General features: G+C 48.8%; 1 protein-coding gene across 1 annotated transcript in view; it reads left to right on the plus strand.

The window, feature by feature from the left end:
* CASTOR2 (cytosolic arginine sensor for mTORC1 subunit 2) overlaps positions 1-17,232 on the plus strand; it is a 119,036-nt gene that overhangs the window by 89,227 nt on the left and 12,577 nt on the right. Inside the window, exons 3-7 of the mRNA XM_008501915.2 lie at positions 12,568-12,761; positions 13,566-13,698; positions 14,764-14,887; positions 15,463-15,573; positions 16,832-16,914. Coding sequence (XP_008500137.1) covers positions 12,568-12,761; positions 13,566-13,698; positions 14,764-14,887; positions 15,463-15,573; positions 16,832-16,914 — 645 coding nt within the window. The remainder of the gene's footprint in view (positions 1-12,567; positions 12,762-13,565; positions 13,699-14,763; positions 14,888-15,462; positions 15,574-16,831; positions 16,915-17,232) is intronic.

Here is a 17,232-nt window from a genome sequence, read left to right on the forward strand (position 1 = left end):
CAGCAGCTATTCCTGCTTCATCCCATTGGTGTGAGCCCCTCCTGGAGCCCATCGTCTTCTCCTCAGCCCAGTTTTTTTTGGTTTTTTTTTTTTTCCACTGCCAGATACCATAATGATAATAATAGAACCAAATGCTGAAGAGGAGCTGTAAATTCCACAGGATTTCTCACAATTCCCAGCACCAAACCTGGTTCCTAGAGCAGGAACTGCTGAGAGAGTTTGGGTACTCCCTTGTAGTGTGATGTTGTTATCTGTCAGTGTGTACTCTTGAACTGTCTTGTTCTTTATTGCTCAGGGTAATCATTACCCAGCCCATTTTACCTTCCACATGCTTTGCAGCTCTTAATCACTCATCAGCATTCCTGAAGTAAACAGGGATTGTATCCCCGTTATATAAATCAGGAGACCAAGAGGAAGGAGGTAGCAACAAACCTTCCTAGGAAGTATCTCCTGCTCTGGGGTGAGTCTGTTTTGGGGGGGTTTGCTTTGCAACCAGAGATTTCCTAGATGCCAGGCTCCAGAGCAGCACTTGCCCAGAGCCAGGCTCTGCATGACCCAGGGTGGGGAGAGGCTTTAGGAAAATCACCTCTAAATTAGCCCCTTGATTTCGGTGTTAAGGCTTAGATCAGCTTTCCTCCAGCTGTGAGGATTATTTGGAGAACTCTGCAGGGAGACAGAAGGAAAGTTCCCAGCAAACCCAGCACAGTTGGGGGGGGGGGGGAAAGGGGGCAGGCAGCAGTTTCCATCCTTCCTGCATCATTTTCCCAAAGCTGAAGTGTTAGCAGAAACCCTGAATGTGGAGAGGGCTCAGGTTTTGCCAAACACCAACCAACCATGATGAGATGACAACCCTGCTGTCTTGTGTGTGCTTTGTTTGCAGCTATCCCTTATATCCTGACTGGTTTTATTCCTGGTTTCTCCTCCTGCATCTCTCTGTATCCTGGTGAAGGAAGTGCCATGACCAGATGTTAATGCTCAGGAAAATCCAGCTGAGAGCAGCAGTCCTGCTGCTTCATTTTCCATGCCATGGGCTCAGCCCATGGGTGGCTGGGGCAGCCTGACCTTCCCCCCATGCAGCTTCTGCAGGAGCTGTGTGAGCCTCCCTCCCACCACTGAATATCTGCTCTGCCCTATCTCTAATACTCCTTATCAAGGCCTGGCTTTGTTTACTTGCATAATTCCCTCAGTGCCTTATCAGATTAGCATGATTTCAAAGTGTTAAGAGCATCAGTGCCTTGAAGAGTTTTGCACTCTGCTTGCCTTGGCCTCCCCGTGTTCAGATGAGATGCAAACATATTCATGGGAATAGGAAACTGTTTGGACAGAGGTGGCTTTCTTTTCATCCTGGATTAATAATCGAAGCGTGGAGAGCTGTTAAGAAGGAGCAAGGCTTTCTCATGGAGTTACTTTGATCCTTGCTATGTCTTTGGTGTGGGTTGGTGTTCAGGAATGGTGGTGGAAGCCCCTGTGTCCCACAGCAAAGGCCACGTGTCCTTCCCTGGGTCACAGGGAGAGGAAGCGATTCCTGCTGGTACAGGTGGGCTGAGGGACAAGACTCCTCTGAACAGGACTCTGGTTTCTTCTGGGTGAGTCTGGAGATTTGATTTGTTTAAAGAAGGGCCATGAAAGAGGTTACATTGGTGCCACAGTCATTCCTTCATCCTTCCCTCCTCCTCCAACAACAACAGCATGTTACCTGCACATGAGCATGACCTCAACACATAAGAAATAATGAGATTTTTCCTGTTCCAGTAGCAAGAAGAAGCAGACCAGTACCTTCATAACACCCAGAACCATGAAGGCTTTTGGTGCATGTGGCTAGAGAGGGCCCCATCCCTGCCAGGATGCTCCTTCCTCTGCAAGGGGCTGGTCCTGAGCCTGGTTTCCAAGCCCTGCCCAAGCTGAAACCTGCTCCCAAGCATTTGCTTTGTGGCCATTTCACACCTCCTGCCCATCCACAGCTAGGATCTCTTCACAGAGTAGTTTTGCCTTGCTTGGAGTGCTGGGTACGGCAGAAAATAGGCTTGTGGTAGAAAGTTACCTTCAGTTACCTTCAGCCCTAGCCAGAAAAAAATCTGCTCTGCTTTCCATGTTCATTCCATGTCCACATCTCCTCCAGCTCCCTCTGGTCCCCCCTTTTTGCCTGGTTCCAGAAGCACCAACCTTCATGTTGTGTCTTGGGCTCAGCAAGAGCCAAGCACTGACTTTTGTATCCAGGAGGATCTCATGTTATTCCTGCTTGCTCTCACCCTTCCTTCACCACCCCCCCCTAAATCTCCCACCCCCTCAGCTTGCTGCATAATTTTCAGGTGCTAATTGCCCCACTCCCCAGCTGATCCATTGATCTGGAACACAAACAGTCTGGAGGTAATTTTCTGTCTGAGCCAGTCTGGGGCTTTACCCAAGTGCTGGTGTTTGTTTCCTTGTTTTTAATTTCCTGCAAAGAAAAGCTTTTGTGTGGCTCTCCTCAAGATGCCTGTGTCTCAGTCCTGGGGCTGGAGGAAAATTGACACTTCCACCATACCCCTTTTTTGGGGTGTCTTGGAAGTTGGGAGGGGGTTTAAAAGTCCTGCTCAGTCATGTCCCTCTGTCAGTGCTGTCTGTCTGTCCCCTTGAGGGACTGGGTGGCTTCTCTTGCCCATCTTGATGTGGGACAGCCTGGGAGTGACTGAGACTCTTTGTCCTGTTGGAGAAATTCTCCTTCTGTTCAATGAGCACTTGGAGGCAGAAGCTGCTCAGCTGGGAGGCACAGTGACCACAAAACCCCAGCTCTGGGAAGCTGCTCATCACTGGGCTGTGCAGCAGGTGTCCTGCAGAGCAAAGGGTTAATTTTCCTGTGGCTATTGCTGCCAGCAGCCTCAGCAGGAGCCTTGGGTTTGATCTGGCAGGGAGGGGAGGGTGGTGGTGTGGGGGGTGTTGTGGCAGCAGCTCTGGGAGTTGGAGGCTGTGCAAAAATAAACTCATCTGCAGTCAGTTCTCTCCCCAGCTTACGTGGCTTTACCTGCAGGACTTGCTCTTGTACCTTTTGCATTTTTTTATTTTTCAGGGGTTGTTTTGCTAACCAGAGAGGGAGGGGAGGCTGGTGTGGCAGCTCTGGGTGGGAGCCCAGAGCTGGGTGCTGCAGGGCTGAGCACAGAGAAGGCACCCACCAGGGCAGCAGGGTTGGGGAGTGCAGGACAGAAGAGGCTTTGTATCCCCTTTCTGGGAGCAGCTTTGTCTCCAGCTGCTGTGTACAGGTAAAGATGTTGTCTGCTCCTGGAGCATTAGCAGATTTAAGGAATTTCATTACAGAAAATATTCATTTACAGCACTTCTTGAGCTGCTGTTCCCAAAGCATCTGCCTGAGTGAGTGTGTGCAGCCCTGGCAGCACTGTACCAGTCCAGGAATGGGGAAGGTGGGTGGCACCTCTCAGCCAAGGGAAGCTTTTCCCAGTTCATAGTCCTGAAGCATCCCCTCTCCCCACAAGTTCACAGCTAAACATGAAAGAAACATCTCACAAAGTGGAAACTGAGCTGCTGTGAGTCCTTTTCCCAGCACCATCCTGTGTCACCTGGCACTTATAGTGATATAAAGAGACAGGCACAGAGCAGAGCTCATCTGGTCTACGTGGCTGGCAGACACAAAGGGTCTCTAAGTTTGTGTTGATGGGTTCGGATGACATGTGGCAAATAAATAGATTTATTTTGGTTTTGTGATGGTTTTGTGATCATGGGTTGGGTAGCTGGCACTCCCAGGTTACTCTCTGGTTTGCCTGCAGACTTGCAGGTATGTCTGCATGGCCCTAGAAGTCCCTTTGAAACTGATGTAATTGTTTGGGTGGTGCTTTGGATCCCTCTTCTAGGCTCAGAGTGAGATGGGAACACCCAGAAAATGGACCTGTGTGATTTGTCTGTCACTGGAAACTGCTGAAACTTCCCCTGGTCTGAGTGGAGTGTATGCAGAACATCTCCAGGAAAGATGTCTGCTAGTCTACATCTTTTAGCTGGAACAAGGAGAGGGGGACAGTTAAAAGAACAACTGAAGCTGGAGACATTTTCATCTGAAGGTACTGGCCTTGCAGAGCCCCACAGGAGCTGTGCTGAGACCCTGACCCAGGATGCACAGAGAAGCTGTGGCTGTGGCAATGTTCTAGGCCAGGTTGGATGGGACTTGGAGCGCCCTGGGCTGGTGAGAGGTGTCCCTGCCCATGGCATCAGAACTAGATGATCCTTAAGGTCCTTCCAACCCAAACCATTCCATGGTTTTATGGTTTTAGCTCTTCCCTGGGAAGGGGTGCCCATTCTTGCATGTTTTCAGGCAGTAGAGAGATCCTGAACAGCTTTGGCTGGGTAAAAGTCACTGGTTTGTCTCTCCAGTCCCAGTGGTGTGCCAGGCATATTGGTTTGCTGGAACCAGCCCAAGTTTCTGTCTGCACCCTTAATTGGGAAAGCAGGGATGGGGATGAGCAGGGGACTCCCGAGGTGTAAATAGATCAGGCAGCCACATGGCGTCATCTCTGCTCTGTACAAATGCAGCTGAGGACGTGCTGAGCAGAAAGAATAATTTTAATTAGCACATACTTCTTCCTAAGCTCTGGAACCAGTGTAAATATATTGCCACTTCTGCTGCATTTAGCAGCCCAGCCAGTCAGCTTTCCAGGAAGGGACCAGCCCTCATCTCATTCCTCCAAACCCACGTAGGCTGTGTCCATGTCAGCAGAGGTGAGGATCTCTTTGGCACCTGCTGAGAAAGGGATGGGAGTGTTTCCAAAGAGGCAAAGAAAAGCAGCAGCAAGCTGTCCTCCTCCTCCATCATCCCCAGGGCATGGACATTGCTCCTGGGATGCCTTTTCCAGCTGTACCATACATGGTAAAAATACACTGACTTCTCCAGCTTTGAGCATGACATCTCCAGTGCTGGCAGAAAGACTTTGCTACTTGGTGCAGCTCTGTGGGCAGATACCTAACAGGGGAAAAGCTGCACAGTGCTGTGCCCTCCTTCCCTGCACACCTTTCACCTTGCTGGAGAGATGCTGTGTTCAATCATCTGTTTGTGTTGGGCAGGAGGGTGGATCCATTGGGTTACAAAAAATAGGTACTTCACATCAAAAGTTTTCAAAATTAAAAATATACCCCTGCAAATTGTTAATGGGGCCAGTGAAGCTTTGGTGGCTCTGGCTGAGCTGACACAGTCTCTCTGTGACAGCTCCAGAGGTGGCTGGAAATATTCAGTATAAAATCAGTTGCTGTCTCTGGGTAGGAGCTATTTCTCACTCTTGGACAGTGGGGCCTGAAGAAATGCCCCAGGTGACCTCAGTGCTCTTGGAAACAGATTTGTGAGTCCTCCACTTCTTCTAAAATAAAGGTGGCATGAATGTGTTTATCCTTTACCTCCAGTAAAGGGCTTGGAGAGGTCCCTGGGCTTGTGAGTAGTGGCAGTGGTTTCCATCAGATGGCCATTCCTCTGTGTGGAATTCCCTGGGTGTGTTGTTGGCCCTGTTCACCTGAATAATCTGAAATTCAAACTGGTCACTGCACTGGGTGGAGTTTGAATTGAATCATCAGGAAAATGTGAGAAAAATGCACTGTGTGTGTTCACCTGTTCAGAAGTAAATCCATAAATAGCCTTGTAGATGTCATTAATCCATAACTGAAGAAGAATCTGTACCAGCAAGACAGGGACCACCGTAAGATAAATTTCATGGGAGAAGGGAAAGGTGGTGGCTGCATTGCTCAATGTGCTTTGAGAGCACTCCCAGGCTTTGGTGTGGATCTGGGGAGAACTGCTCTGTCCTGGGTGGCCAGACCTGAGGGAGTGAGGTTTTGGCAGGCTCAGGGTGCTTGTTTTTCCTTAGAGTGCTTTCTTACTCACTTCCTTCTTCTTTTCTTTTTTTTCTCTCTATCTTTTTGTCTTCTATGCTCTTGGTAGTGAATAGTAAGAGACCTTTGCCTTTCAAGCCTAAGTGAATATCTCTAGAAGAGCACTAGCACCAATAGCTTCCTCCCTCAGTGCTGAAGGAAGGATGCTCAGAGGGGCCAGAGCACAATTTCCCAGTTCTTTCCATTCTTACCCTGTTTTCAGACACTTCAGTCTTTGCCAAACTCCCTCTTTGGGCAGAAATTTCCCATTCTTCTTGTCTGCCTAGTGCTGATTTTTGCATTAACTGTGAACTGCTCAATTGTGAGATGTGTACAAACCTCAGCTAAACAGGTCAGACGTTTCCTGAGAGCAAGATTTAGAAGAAATGAGGGGTTTGTACCCACTTTATAGACAGGAAACTGAGGCACGGGAAAGTTGAGATTAAATATCTACAATGTCAAGTTGCCATTTCCTCACTGCAGAGTCTTTGAGTTGAAGAACCAAACAATGTTCTTTTGACAGTTGTGTGAGTGGGATAATACCTAAATAGGAAAATGAGATGACAGGTTTCACAGCTTCCCTGTTTGAGGGAGTTTGGAATAAAAAAAAAAAAGGTTTTGCACACTGCAGTAGGAGAAAATGTAAAAAGCAGAGAAGCAGAGAGGTGGTGATGGTGAAGTTCCTCTGCTGTGGATCCAGCCCTGCAGAGGTGCTCTCATCAGGAGCAAATTTGGCATGCACAAAGAGGAGGGATAAAAAAAGACAAAATCTGAAGTCTGATGGACCATTGTGTTCCAGGAGATACCTGCTGGCCCATTTCCTGGTAGCACTTGGTGTCTAATCAACGTTTGGAGCTACCAGAGCTTGAAAAATCCTGATGTGGTGCTGGGTGAGGTTTCTTGCTGCCAGCTCATGGCCCTGACACTGAGCCAGGGTGCAGACTGCAGGGCAGAGATGTGATGCTGGAGGCATTGCACCCCTCATGCTGTAACCCCTCAGGCTTTCAGGGGTGTCTTCTGTGCCTGCCTCTGGCACCCATCACCTCCAGCACTGTCTTCTCAAAAGGGTGGCAGCAGACCAAACCTTTAGCACAAATGGAAAAAATTGCAAGAGCTGCTTGGTGGTGTTTGAGCACACCAACCTCTTCCCAGGGCGAGCTCCTTGGCTTGTGAGCTGATTTCAGCTGAATCAGAGCTGTGGGTTTTTCTTCCTTCTCTTATGCATTAACTTTTTGGACCCAATCATCGTGTTTCCCAGCATGGAGCCAAGCAGTGTGTGCTTTCATCTCTCCTGGCTCTTGTGCTCAGATAAGTCCCTTGGTGTGGGAGTGTTCCGTGGCACTGGAATCAAACCGACCCCGAGGACTCTGCCTGGCAGGCAGCTCACACCCCTGCAGCCTGCCTGTGGGACTTGGGGAACCTTTCTGCAGCAGCAAAACAAGCTTTGCTCACAGTTATGAAGTGTGAAGCTGGCAGCCTGTGTGTTGAGAGGTGGGGGAAAAAAAAAGGAAAAAAAAAAAAGTGTTTGCATCCTCTGCAAGGATTTGAATTGCAACATCCCTTAGATGCAACCCCTGAGATGGGTTTTGCTGCCCTGGTTGGGTGTCCATGGGAGAAGCACAGGGGTGGATGGCTTGGGCTTGTCCCTGGGGCTAGAAATGGGGCATCCTGCAGGAATAACCCTTGTGCTCTTTCTGGATGATAGCAAACTTTAGAAACTGGTAAATGCCATCCTTATCCCCTTTCTGAAAGTGCAAGAATCAAAGCACTCGTTTCCTATGATTGATGGAATGTTTATCTTGCAAAAAACACGAGGCTCAGGTGGTTTTCCTCCTCCCAGGATTTGGAGCTCATGTGGACAGTTTCCTCAGTGCTTTCAAGGATAAAAAAAATCCTTAAAAGTTTTCTGAGCAGGGACATCCAGCTCAAAGCAAGGCACTTGATGAGATGTGAAAGAAACCACACCAGTGGGTGCTGGGATTCTTCTTTGGGCACCCCAGTTCCCCAGGGGCCTGTTGGTGCTTTGGCCATCGTGTTCTTCTCAGCAGCACCCAGGTGCAGCACCCAGGGGCCTCTCCAGCCCCTCCTCAGTGGCTGCCTGATAAAGGCAGAGGAGGCATTTTCAGAGAGATGTCAAAAAGATGCCCAGGCTTTGGATCAGACTTTACGACCTGAGATAATCCCTCACTTCATTAAAAGATGGGATTTTAAATCTGCAGAGCTTCCACTGGGCAGTAGGAAGAGAGCCTTTTAATAAACATAAAAATCCTATTAAAAATATAGATACATAAACTGTGCTGCCACATAGAGGCACTGGCAACAGCTCTCCCAATTTATCATGAGTTTTCGCAGTTGGCAGCACTTTTATTTTTAGTGCTTGACCATTGGAGGAGCCTTTTTCTCTATCTTTTTAATACAGGCAAGAGTCTAGCTGTCAGTTTTGCAGAGGGAGGCTATAAAAGGGGACATAAGTACAGTGTAAGGATCTTAGAAGCCTGGTCAAGAAATCCACAGTATTTTTTAATGTCAGTGTTTTTTAGCATTTGGAGTTATCTGTGGCCATGAACCTAAGTCCTGTAACAATGAACTGAATGAGCACTTGGTTCATTCAGAGTAGCAGAACAAATCAAGGAGCAGCACATCACTGAGTGTACTCTGCTATCATGCACAAAAAAAAATAAAAATCTGTGTCCTGAGCAAAGATAAGCACTTGGGAGATGATCCAATGTACCAGGGCACAGAAACAAGCCAGCTGAGCACCATCATGTCTCTCCAAGGACTGCAATAAATCCATTCTATATCTAAAGGCTCACTTGAAAGCTAATGGTTGGTCTCAAGTAGGTGTCTGATAGCTGTTAAGTTGAAGTGAGATCCATGGAAAACAGCTGGCAGGGTGTCTTTTTAGGAGGAAGGGAATAAGGTTTTGGTTGGTGGTACTGATCCAGATAGCAGTGTGGGTCAGTGAGGTGCTTTGCTGCTGTGGACCTGTGTAATTTCCAGTTACCTCCTTTAATCCCCTTTTATGTGAAACTGGAATCAAGGGAGGTGAAATGAGCTGATCTCTAAGGCCCTTTCCAACCCAAACCATTCAATGATTCTGTGATACAGTAAGGGGAAAAAAATTCTGGTGGTGTTGTATTTTCTCTGAGCATCCCACATTTTCTTGGAGAGCAGGAGGACTCCCTCCTGGGGCTTTGCCTCCAGCTGTGCAGGGAGGGCTCAGGAAACAGACAGACAAATGTTGCTGGTTTCTCACCCACACAACCCTTGGTCTGGGCTGTGAAACTGGAAATTTTCCTTCCCTGCTTTTTCTGGCCACCTTCCTTGCAAAGACCTGGGAGATGGAAGCTCATCTCTGGGCCAGCATCCTCCTAGGGGGATTTCAGGAGAGGCACATGGAGCAGCAGCTCACAGTGCTTACAGCATTTTGTAAAGCTCCAGCAGCAGCAGTTCAATCCCTATTTGGGTTTCAGCCAAGGTTTGTTGTCCTCACTGGAAATGGTATTGATTATTGGAGCTGAGGAGCCAATTATGGCCGATATGATACTCACAACTGCATGTCCCAGGGAAGCTGCTGGGCTTCAGCTCCACTTGCCAAATGGAGCAGTGAGGCTGAACAGAGCTTTGGCCAACTCAGTGGTGGGAATAAGGAGGTGAACTTGTGCCCCGAACCTTATTGGGCATATTTTTTGGGTTTGGCTTGAGCAGGGCTTGGCTTTTGTTTAGTGTGCTCTTGTGAGCCCCTCACCTGGAGCGTTGTGTCCCCACCACCAGAAGGACACAGGGATGTTGGAGCCAGTCCAGAGGAGGCCATGGAGATGATCCCAGGGCTGGAGCAGCTCTGGAGCCAGGATGAGAGAGTTGGGATTGTTCTGCCTGGAGAAGAGAAGGCTCCAGGGAGACCTCAGAGCACCTTCCAGTGGCTGAAGGGGCTCCAGGAAGGCTGGGGAGGGACTTTGGACAAGGGCCTGGAGGGATAGGATGAAGGTTACTGGCTTTAAACTGGAGATTTAGGTCAGACATTAGGAAGAAATTCTTTAATTTGAGGGTGCTGAGCCCCTGGCCCAGGTTTCCCAGAGAAGCTGTGGCTGCCCCATCCCTGGCAGTGTTGAAGGTTGGATGGGGCTTGGAGCACCCTGGGCAGTGGGAGGTGTCCCTGGGCATGGCAGGGGGTCAGCACTAGATGATTTTTAAGGTTCTTTCCAATGCTGGCTTGGTTGATGCTATTAATCTGAATTGCTGAGCTTCTGGAGTGGGTTTGTTTCATTAAAATTTGGGCTGTATTTTTCCATCCAGCTGCATAGTGGAAACAACATCCAAAATTGGTGTTTCCATCACTCTCTGTGTGTTTTTTGCAAAGTTAATTGAATGGTGATGGGCAGGTTGCTAAAGCAAATGCAGTGGCCCCTGTCACACTTAATAGGACAGTCTAAACAAATCAAACCAAACATGATCAACACTTTCCAGTAATTAGAAATGCAACCAGCAAATTGCCCTTCCTGCCCCTTGAGGAAGAGGTTGATGAGGTCTTCTTGGGGCAGCTCCTCCAGCACCTCTGCTGCCAGAGTGAAATGTGGGAATGGCTCCATCCCCAGTGAAATGCTGCATCTTCCATCACATCCCTGACCCAAAACAGGATTGAAACCTTTATTTAATGAACTGCAGCCAGGTCCATGGCAGGCTTGCAAAGCTGGAGTAGCATCTAATCTGTTGATACAGAGGGAAATGAGTTGTGATCTCATCTGACTGCTGGTACCAACTCATTAGGGGGCTTGGTGGGACAGGTTGGTGAGCACAGGAGCAGCTGCTGGAGCAGGTCCTGGGCAGCCACGATGCTGGAGGCCTTTGGGGATGGGTTTGCAGACAGGAAAGGTGTCACTTGACCTACCTGTGATTTAGTTGCCTGGTTGCTTTAATGGCTTTGGGGTGCGGGAGATGGAAATGTAAATAGCAGTGACATCCTCCAGGCTGCCAGGGAGCAAATATATGTCCAAAGAAGGAACACATCTCTTTTTTTTTCTTTTTTTCTTTTTTTTTTTTTTTTCTTCTTATTTATTTCACAGGCAAGAAGCAGAGGTGGGAATAAAGGGAAAAAAGACATCAGCTGCTTATTAGCTCAGCAGCAGTTGTTTTGAGCCCTTCCTTCTCCATGCCAATTGATGCAGTAAGCTCTGGTTTAGGGGTGCTTTTGGGATGCAGCAGGCTGGCTGCTCAGAAAATAGGCATTTTGGCTGCAATAATGTTCTGCAAGCAACTTGCACCACTCTGAGGCAACATGCTGCTGATTAATGTACAAACTTACCCACTCTCCCTGGTGCCTGGTTTAATTCCATGTAAACCCTGATTATTCAGTAAAAAAGAAACATCAACCCATGAAGCTAAACAGCCACATGCAGCAGCAGAACCCTCCCCATCCCCACTCTTTGCAGTGTGTTTGCTGAGGGTTATTTTCGTGCCAAACACAATTGAGGTCACTGAGGAGAGCAAAATGAGCAGGATTTGTTATTCAGTTCATTTTGGGTTCTCAGCCCTGTTGTCATCTCAGAGCCAGGGTGCCTGGGGACTGGGGGGCGAGGTTATGAATTTATTACATGGTGTCTGGAGCTGTAGCAAAACAGCTCCGAGATCTGGCTGGAAGAGAAGGGAAGGAGATTGTCTGGAAGAGCCAGGAGTGGGTGGGCAGAGTAAGAAATGTAGGTATGAAGACCTGAGGTGGTTTTCCTCTGGTGCCAGCAATACTGGGGTTTGTATTTTGGGATTGCTGGACCACATCTGAGTCCTCTGAGCAAAGTGGGGAGGTTTCCACTGGGACCTCCACTGGGTCTTTGCTGGCTGGATCTGTATTTGAGGTCAGGTTCCTTATGCCAAGGAGATTTAACTGGGATCATGTATTTGTAAGGCTGGATCTTGGTCTGAACTGTTTGTTTCTATAATTTGCCAAACCAAAATCCAAAGTCCAGGTGATCTTAGAGAAGTTTATACCTTTGTTCCAGAGTTGGTGTTGGGTTTGTGAGCTGTTTCAAGGTTTCTTTAAATCAGTTAATAGTTTGTATTAAATGATTTAGCTGCAGATTTTACCTACCTAATGACAACAGGATAGAAGCAAATGGAGTGGAACTGGGGATATTTTTAAAAATATTTCCACTCTCTCACTATGTGATCATCTTGTAATCTCTAGTGTGTATGTTACACCATCCATCCCTTACAGAGCTGCGTGGCTCTTGTCTTCTGCTCAGCCCACAGATCTCTGGGTGCCACCTCTTCATCTCCCAGGCTGCTCTCCCAACCTCCATCTCAACTCCAGGAGAACAACATTTGGGTTTAGAGCAGGAAAGAGGCAACAAAACAGACCAGAAGAGCCTGAGTTATGTATTTAGAGAAACAGTGGGAGAGAGATCAGGTTAAGTCAAGGACTTAAGGTTGTTTCATCGTGGGGAAGTCAGCAGTGCTGGTGACCACTGAGAGCATGGCTGAGGCTCATGTAATCCTCTGGGTTGTCCTTGAAAACCTCTATGAATCCTGCAGTGGATGGTGATGCCATTGGAATGTCTGAAAAGCAGCCCAGTGCCACCCTGTGAAGCAGTATGGTAATTCCAGGGGGCTGTCTGGATAAGTGGGCTCACAGGTGCCTTCACTGAGGTCTGTGCTGACCACATATGGACCAGATGGGGACCTGGCTTTCTGTGTCTCTTACCCAAACCTCTGTCCTCCCCCTGTGTCTCCTTGCAGAGCTCCCATCCTCGGAACACCTGAGCGTGGCCGATGCGACGTGGCTTGCCCTCAACGTGGTGTCTGGTGGAGGTGGCTTCTCTGGCTCCCAGCCCATTGGAGTGACCAAAATAGCCAAGTCAGTAATAGCACCACTGGCTGACCAAAACATCTCAGTGTTCATGCTCTCCACCTATCAGACCGACTTCATCCTGGTAAGAGGACATGAGGTGCCCAGGCAGAGTCTTCTGCCACTGGGTGAGACTTCAGTTGGGCAGCTTAATGACATTTCTGGGAATAAATTGTTTGAGGAGCAGCAAAACTACCCAAGTCTGCCTTCCCCAGAGCTCTATGCCTTGTAAATAGGTCCTCTGACATCTCAGAAGCTTTTCCTATGCAGTGAAGTATTGGTTGCTACAGGATGTCTGGTGTCTGATAGGAGTGCTGAGTCCTCCCTGCAGTCTCTGCTTTAATGGAGGCACTGGCAGCATTTCCCACCATCATCCAGACATTGATTTTCTGAGAAGTAGAGGAACGTGGTGTCTGCTGTCAGGTTTGGCTGATGATGACCAGGAGGCTGCAAAGTTGCTCTAGGGACAGACAGAGAGGGTGTCACTCTGCCTCACAGATGTGTATGTGTGCAGACAGGGCATGTCCACAGTTTATATCCTTAGGAAACAAAGCTGAAGAACAGGCAGTGCTGAGTTCTCACAGGGATGCTGGAAAAGAGGTGAAACATCTTCCTCTTGGAAGCCTCCACATAACATAAGCCTCTTGGAAGCCTCCACACTCTTTCCACAGTTTTAAAAACACTGTGGTACTTAATCCTACTTCTGTTTGCAGTGATAGCACCAAACGTGCTTCTCTATACACACACCCAGGGGGTCATTCTCCACCTGCTGGCTCAAGCAGGGGTGATGTGTCCACTTTCCTGTGCCCTGAGGATAGGTAATCTTCACCTCAGCATGTTCTGACTTCTGGTGCCTGCCATCAGGACCTAATCCTGTTGTCATCTTCAGGTACGTGAGCGAGACCTCCCCTTCGTGATGCACACGCTGGCTGCTGAGTTCACCATCCTCAGAGTAGTGAATGGGGAGACTGTGGCTGCTGATGACCTGGGGATAACCAATGGATTTGTCAAACCAAAACTGGGTAAGGACCAGCATGGGCTCAGCTTGCTGAGGAGTTGGTTTCCACATCACATGGGGGTGTAAGTCAACCTCCTGCCTTCCTTCTGCATTTTGGTGAGCACTCATCCTGCTGGAAAGCACTAAGCTGTTTCAACACGTGCCTGGGTCTGTTCAACCAAGGGTTTGAGTAGGTGCTTAACTTTTGGAGCAATGCTGGGGAGCTTTGCTGAATTTGAGCTCTTTCATGCTGGTTTCACCCCTTTTGGAGGATGGAAGGTTCAAATACAATTCATTTCAGTTGCAAAAAGAATTCAGTCTGTAGCCCACACTTCCACATTTCAACACTGCAAAGGAAGATGGCATCTATAAAAGCTGGATTAGGTATTGTAGAGATTGATGCACAGAAAATATTGTCCAACTTCAGGACCAGTCAGTACCAAGGCCACTTTCAACCCAGGGCTGTGGAGAACCTTAGGAAGCTTCCAGCCTAGAGGAAAAAGCAGCAAGCAAAGGGCACAGTGAGGAAAAGAAATTACTTAAATACATGCATTTACCTACACACCTTTGTGGGACTTTGTGCCCATAACCAAACAAAGCAGGGAGCTTGTCAGCTGCATGTCATCTGGAGATTAATTTTTGTAGAGATTAAGGCAAAATAGACCTCGAGAAGGGAGGGATAAGACAGTGTACTGCCAGCAGCCACAGCTGGAGAAATGCCTTCTGTAGCCCTGCCCTCTAAATGCTGGAAGCCTCAATTTATTTTTAACTTCCAGTTTGTGTTGCCTCCTCCTTTAGGTTGCCCCTTGTCTCATGTGGATGTACCCAGTGTCCTGACAGCTCCTATGAGCAAAGAGCAGATCTGTGCAGGGCAGGGTGCTCAGGGTGACCTCACCCCATACCAGGGAGGACACTGCAGGAGCAGGTTGTCCTCAGGCTCTTTGGTCCCTGAGAACACCAGGCTTCAGGAACTTTCCCAAACACTTTCACTTTTCTCTGCAGCCACTGCCAGGGGGTGGATAACACATCTGGTAGGATGTGATCCAGATGTGGCTTCATTACTCTGAGCATCTCTGTGTGTCTCTTCCAGTCCAGAGGCCTGTCATTCACCCCCTTTCCAGTCCAAGTAACATGTTCTGCGTCACCAGCCTGGACCCTGACACCCTTCCCACTGTTGCTACACTCCTCATGGATGTCATGTTTTACTCCAATGGGTAGGTGCTGCAGGACTGGGGCTCTCAGGGGAGGTGGGGCTGATGTCTGAAGGCACAGTGGGATGGTGCTCCCCCAGGGCAGCCAGGGATCTGCTGTGTTCTGATGCTGCTCCAGTGTTCTGCACTTTAGGGGAGGTTTCACAGGTTCAGCAGGGTTGTCCTGACAGGTAGAAGCCAAGTAGGAGCTAGAGAGTGCCCAAAGTTACCTCTGGGCTTCCAGGCTCCTTTGGGCTTCCAGGCTTTGTGAGCTGAAGGTGTTAATATGGTCAGCATGCTGCATACCCAGCTAGGAGGACATGTGGCCAGCTGCCCAGGGGTGCCTGAAGCTCCAGGCCCACAGCCTATTGCCAGAGGACCTTGGGGCAGGGATGAGAGTTTTATGGGGTCTGGCATTTTTTGACCCTGCAAAATGAAAGAAATGACAAGCAGTGTAATGTGGCAGGGCTCAGTGGTGCTCCCCTAAGTCAGGGTATGGACATTTCCAGTTGCAGTGGCTACGTCTGCTTCAGAAGCCTCCCTTTGCTCTTCCAGACACAGTTAATTTAATGCTCTTCTCTTCTCTCCTGTTTCTTCAGAGTAAAAGACTCAGTGGTGGGCAACGAAGACTCGGGACACATTCGCTTTTTCTCCTTTTCTCTCATTGAGGGTTACATCTCCTTGGTCATGGATGTCCAGACACAGCAGAGGTGAGCTTTGGTCTCAGGGTCTCCTGAGCCCCCCAAAAGCACCTGGGGTGTTCTCAAAGGAGCAGGAAGCAGATTAAGCTCCTCCATGTTAACTCGTGGGAGCCTCACTGTGTGTGTCTGCACACCCTGTCACTTTGCTGGGTGAAGTCTGGCACATTAATTCCAGCTCCTGAATTTTGGGCTTGACTGTCCAAGCCCTTGGTGGACTTGATGCAGGGTTATCTCTTTGGAAAGAAGGACACTGAAGCAAAGTGGTCCTGACATTTTTATCCCATTGTTCCTTAGGTGTGCTTTTAGGAGCAAAACCCCAAACAAATCTGCTGTAGGTGGCTGAAGTTTTACTGCTAGAGGATGTGGATGTCAGCCGTGCTGTCTTCCTGCTTTGGTTTTGCACATGGTTGGGCTTGAATTCTTGTGATGATAATGTACTGAGTCATCCCTGTGCAGGGAGCCCAGGACTGGTTGGGCTGGCAGGGAGAAAGCTTGGGAGCAAATCTCAGGCTCTTGGTGTGTGTGTGCTGCTGCTGCAGGTCCCACTGCAGGACTCTTGAAGGTCTGGAGGCTGGAGAGGATGCTGAGCTGAGATGCAGTGCCCAGATTAGCTTCTGACACAGGGCAGTGTTTGAGTTTGATTCTTGCCTGTCCTAGGAACTTGTTTTGCTAACTCTTAATTGTCCCCTTAGAGTTTCTTTGAGCTTTGCGAGCAGTTGGAGGGTTGGAGCAGGAGCCTGGTGCTTGGGGAACCTGGAGGGACAGTTCCTCCTCCATCACAGGCTGCCAGTTTGATCTCCAGCAAGCCTCCTAGCCACTGGGCTTCCTCCCTCTGTTAAGAGCTGCTGATCTCTGCAGGGATCCAGGGAGAGTGGCAAAGCACTGGTGATGCTCAGACACCCAAACCATGCTCACCATTCACGTTCCTAAGAGAGGAGGTGTGGAAACCTTCTGTCCCTGGGTGCTGCTAAAGGCAGCTCTGTCAGACCATCAAATTGACCATCTCAGTGTCTGTAGGATGGGGTATAGGTTCTCTGAAATCCATTTCTGTGCCTCCCTGGGTGCCTGCACACCCTGCCAGCATCAGGCTCTGCTTTCCCCCAGGACATGGGGGGTGCATCAGTCCCTCTCACCTTGACTTCCCCCTTCACCAAGCTGCTTGCCTCAGGCAGTGCAGGGCTGGAGGAACAGCAGCAGCCCTGCAGGCAGCATCTGACACACTGCTGTGCTTTAATTGCCACCTTTGGTCTTCCCTTTTCTGTTCCAGATTTCCTAATAATTTGTTGTTTACAAGTGCATCTGGCGAGCTCTGGAAGATGGTGAGGATTGGTGGGCAGCCTCTTGGCTTTGGTAGGTAAACATTTGGGGGGCAGTTGGTGCACAGGTAGGCACTTGCCTCAGGGCCTTCAAGCCTGATGGAAAAATCCATCTGAAGCTGAGGCTTTGCTAAGAGCCAGCAGCTTAACATGACTTTGCAAGCTGTGATTTTCAAACAGCAGGAGCCTGACTCCTACCTAATAAGTCAGCCTTCTAAATATACTTTTGGAAGTGCTGCATGCTTGACAGCTCCATCCAAATTGCATTAATCTGATGGACTTTGGAGGAAGCTGCAGCTGGGTCTCTGCTTGAAGATAAAAAGTGGACAAAGAAATGGACAAAAGAATGCTG

This window comes from Calypte anna, chromosome 19 (assembly GCF_003957555.1).
Source record: "Calypte anna isolate BGI_N300 chromosome 19, bCalAnn1_v1.p, whole genome shotgun sequence".
NCBI lineage: Eukaryota > Metazoa > Chordata > Aves > Apodiformes > Trochilidae > Calypte > Calypte anna.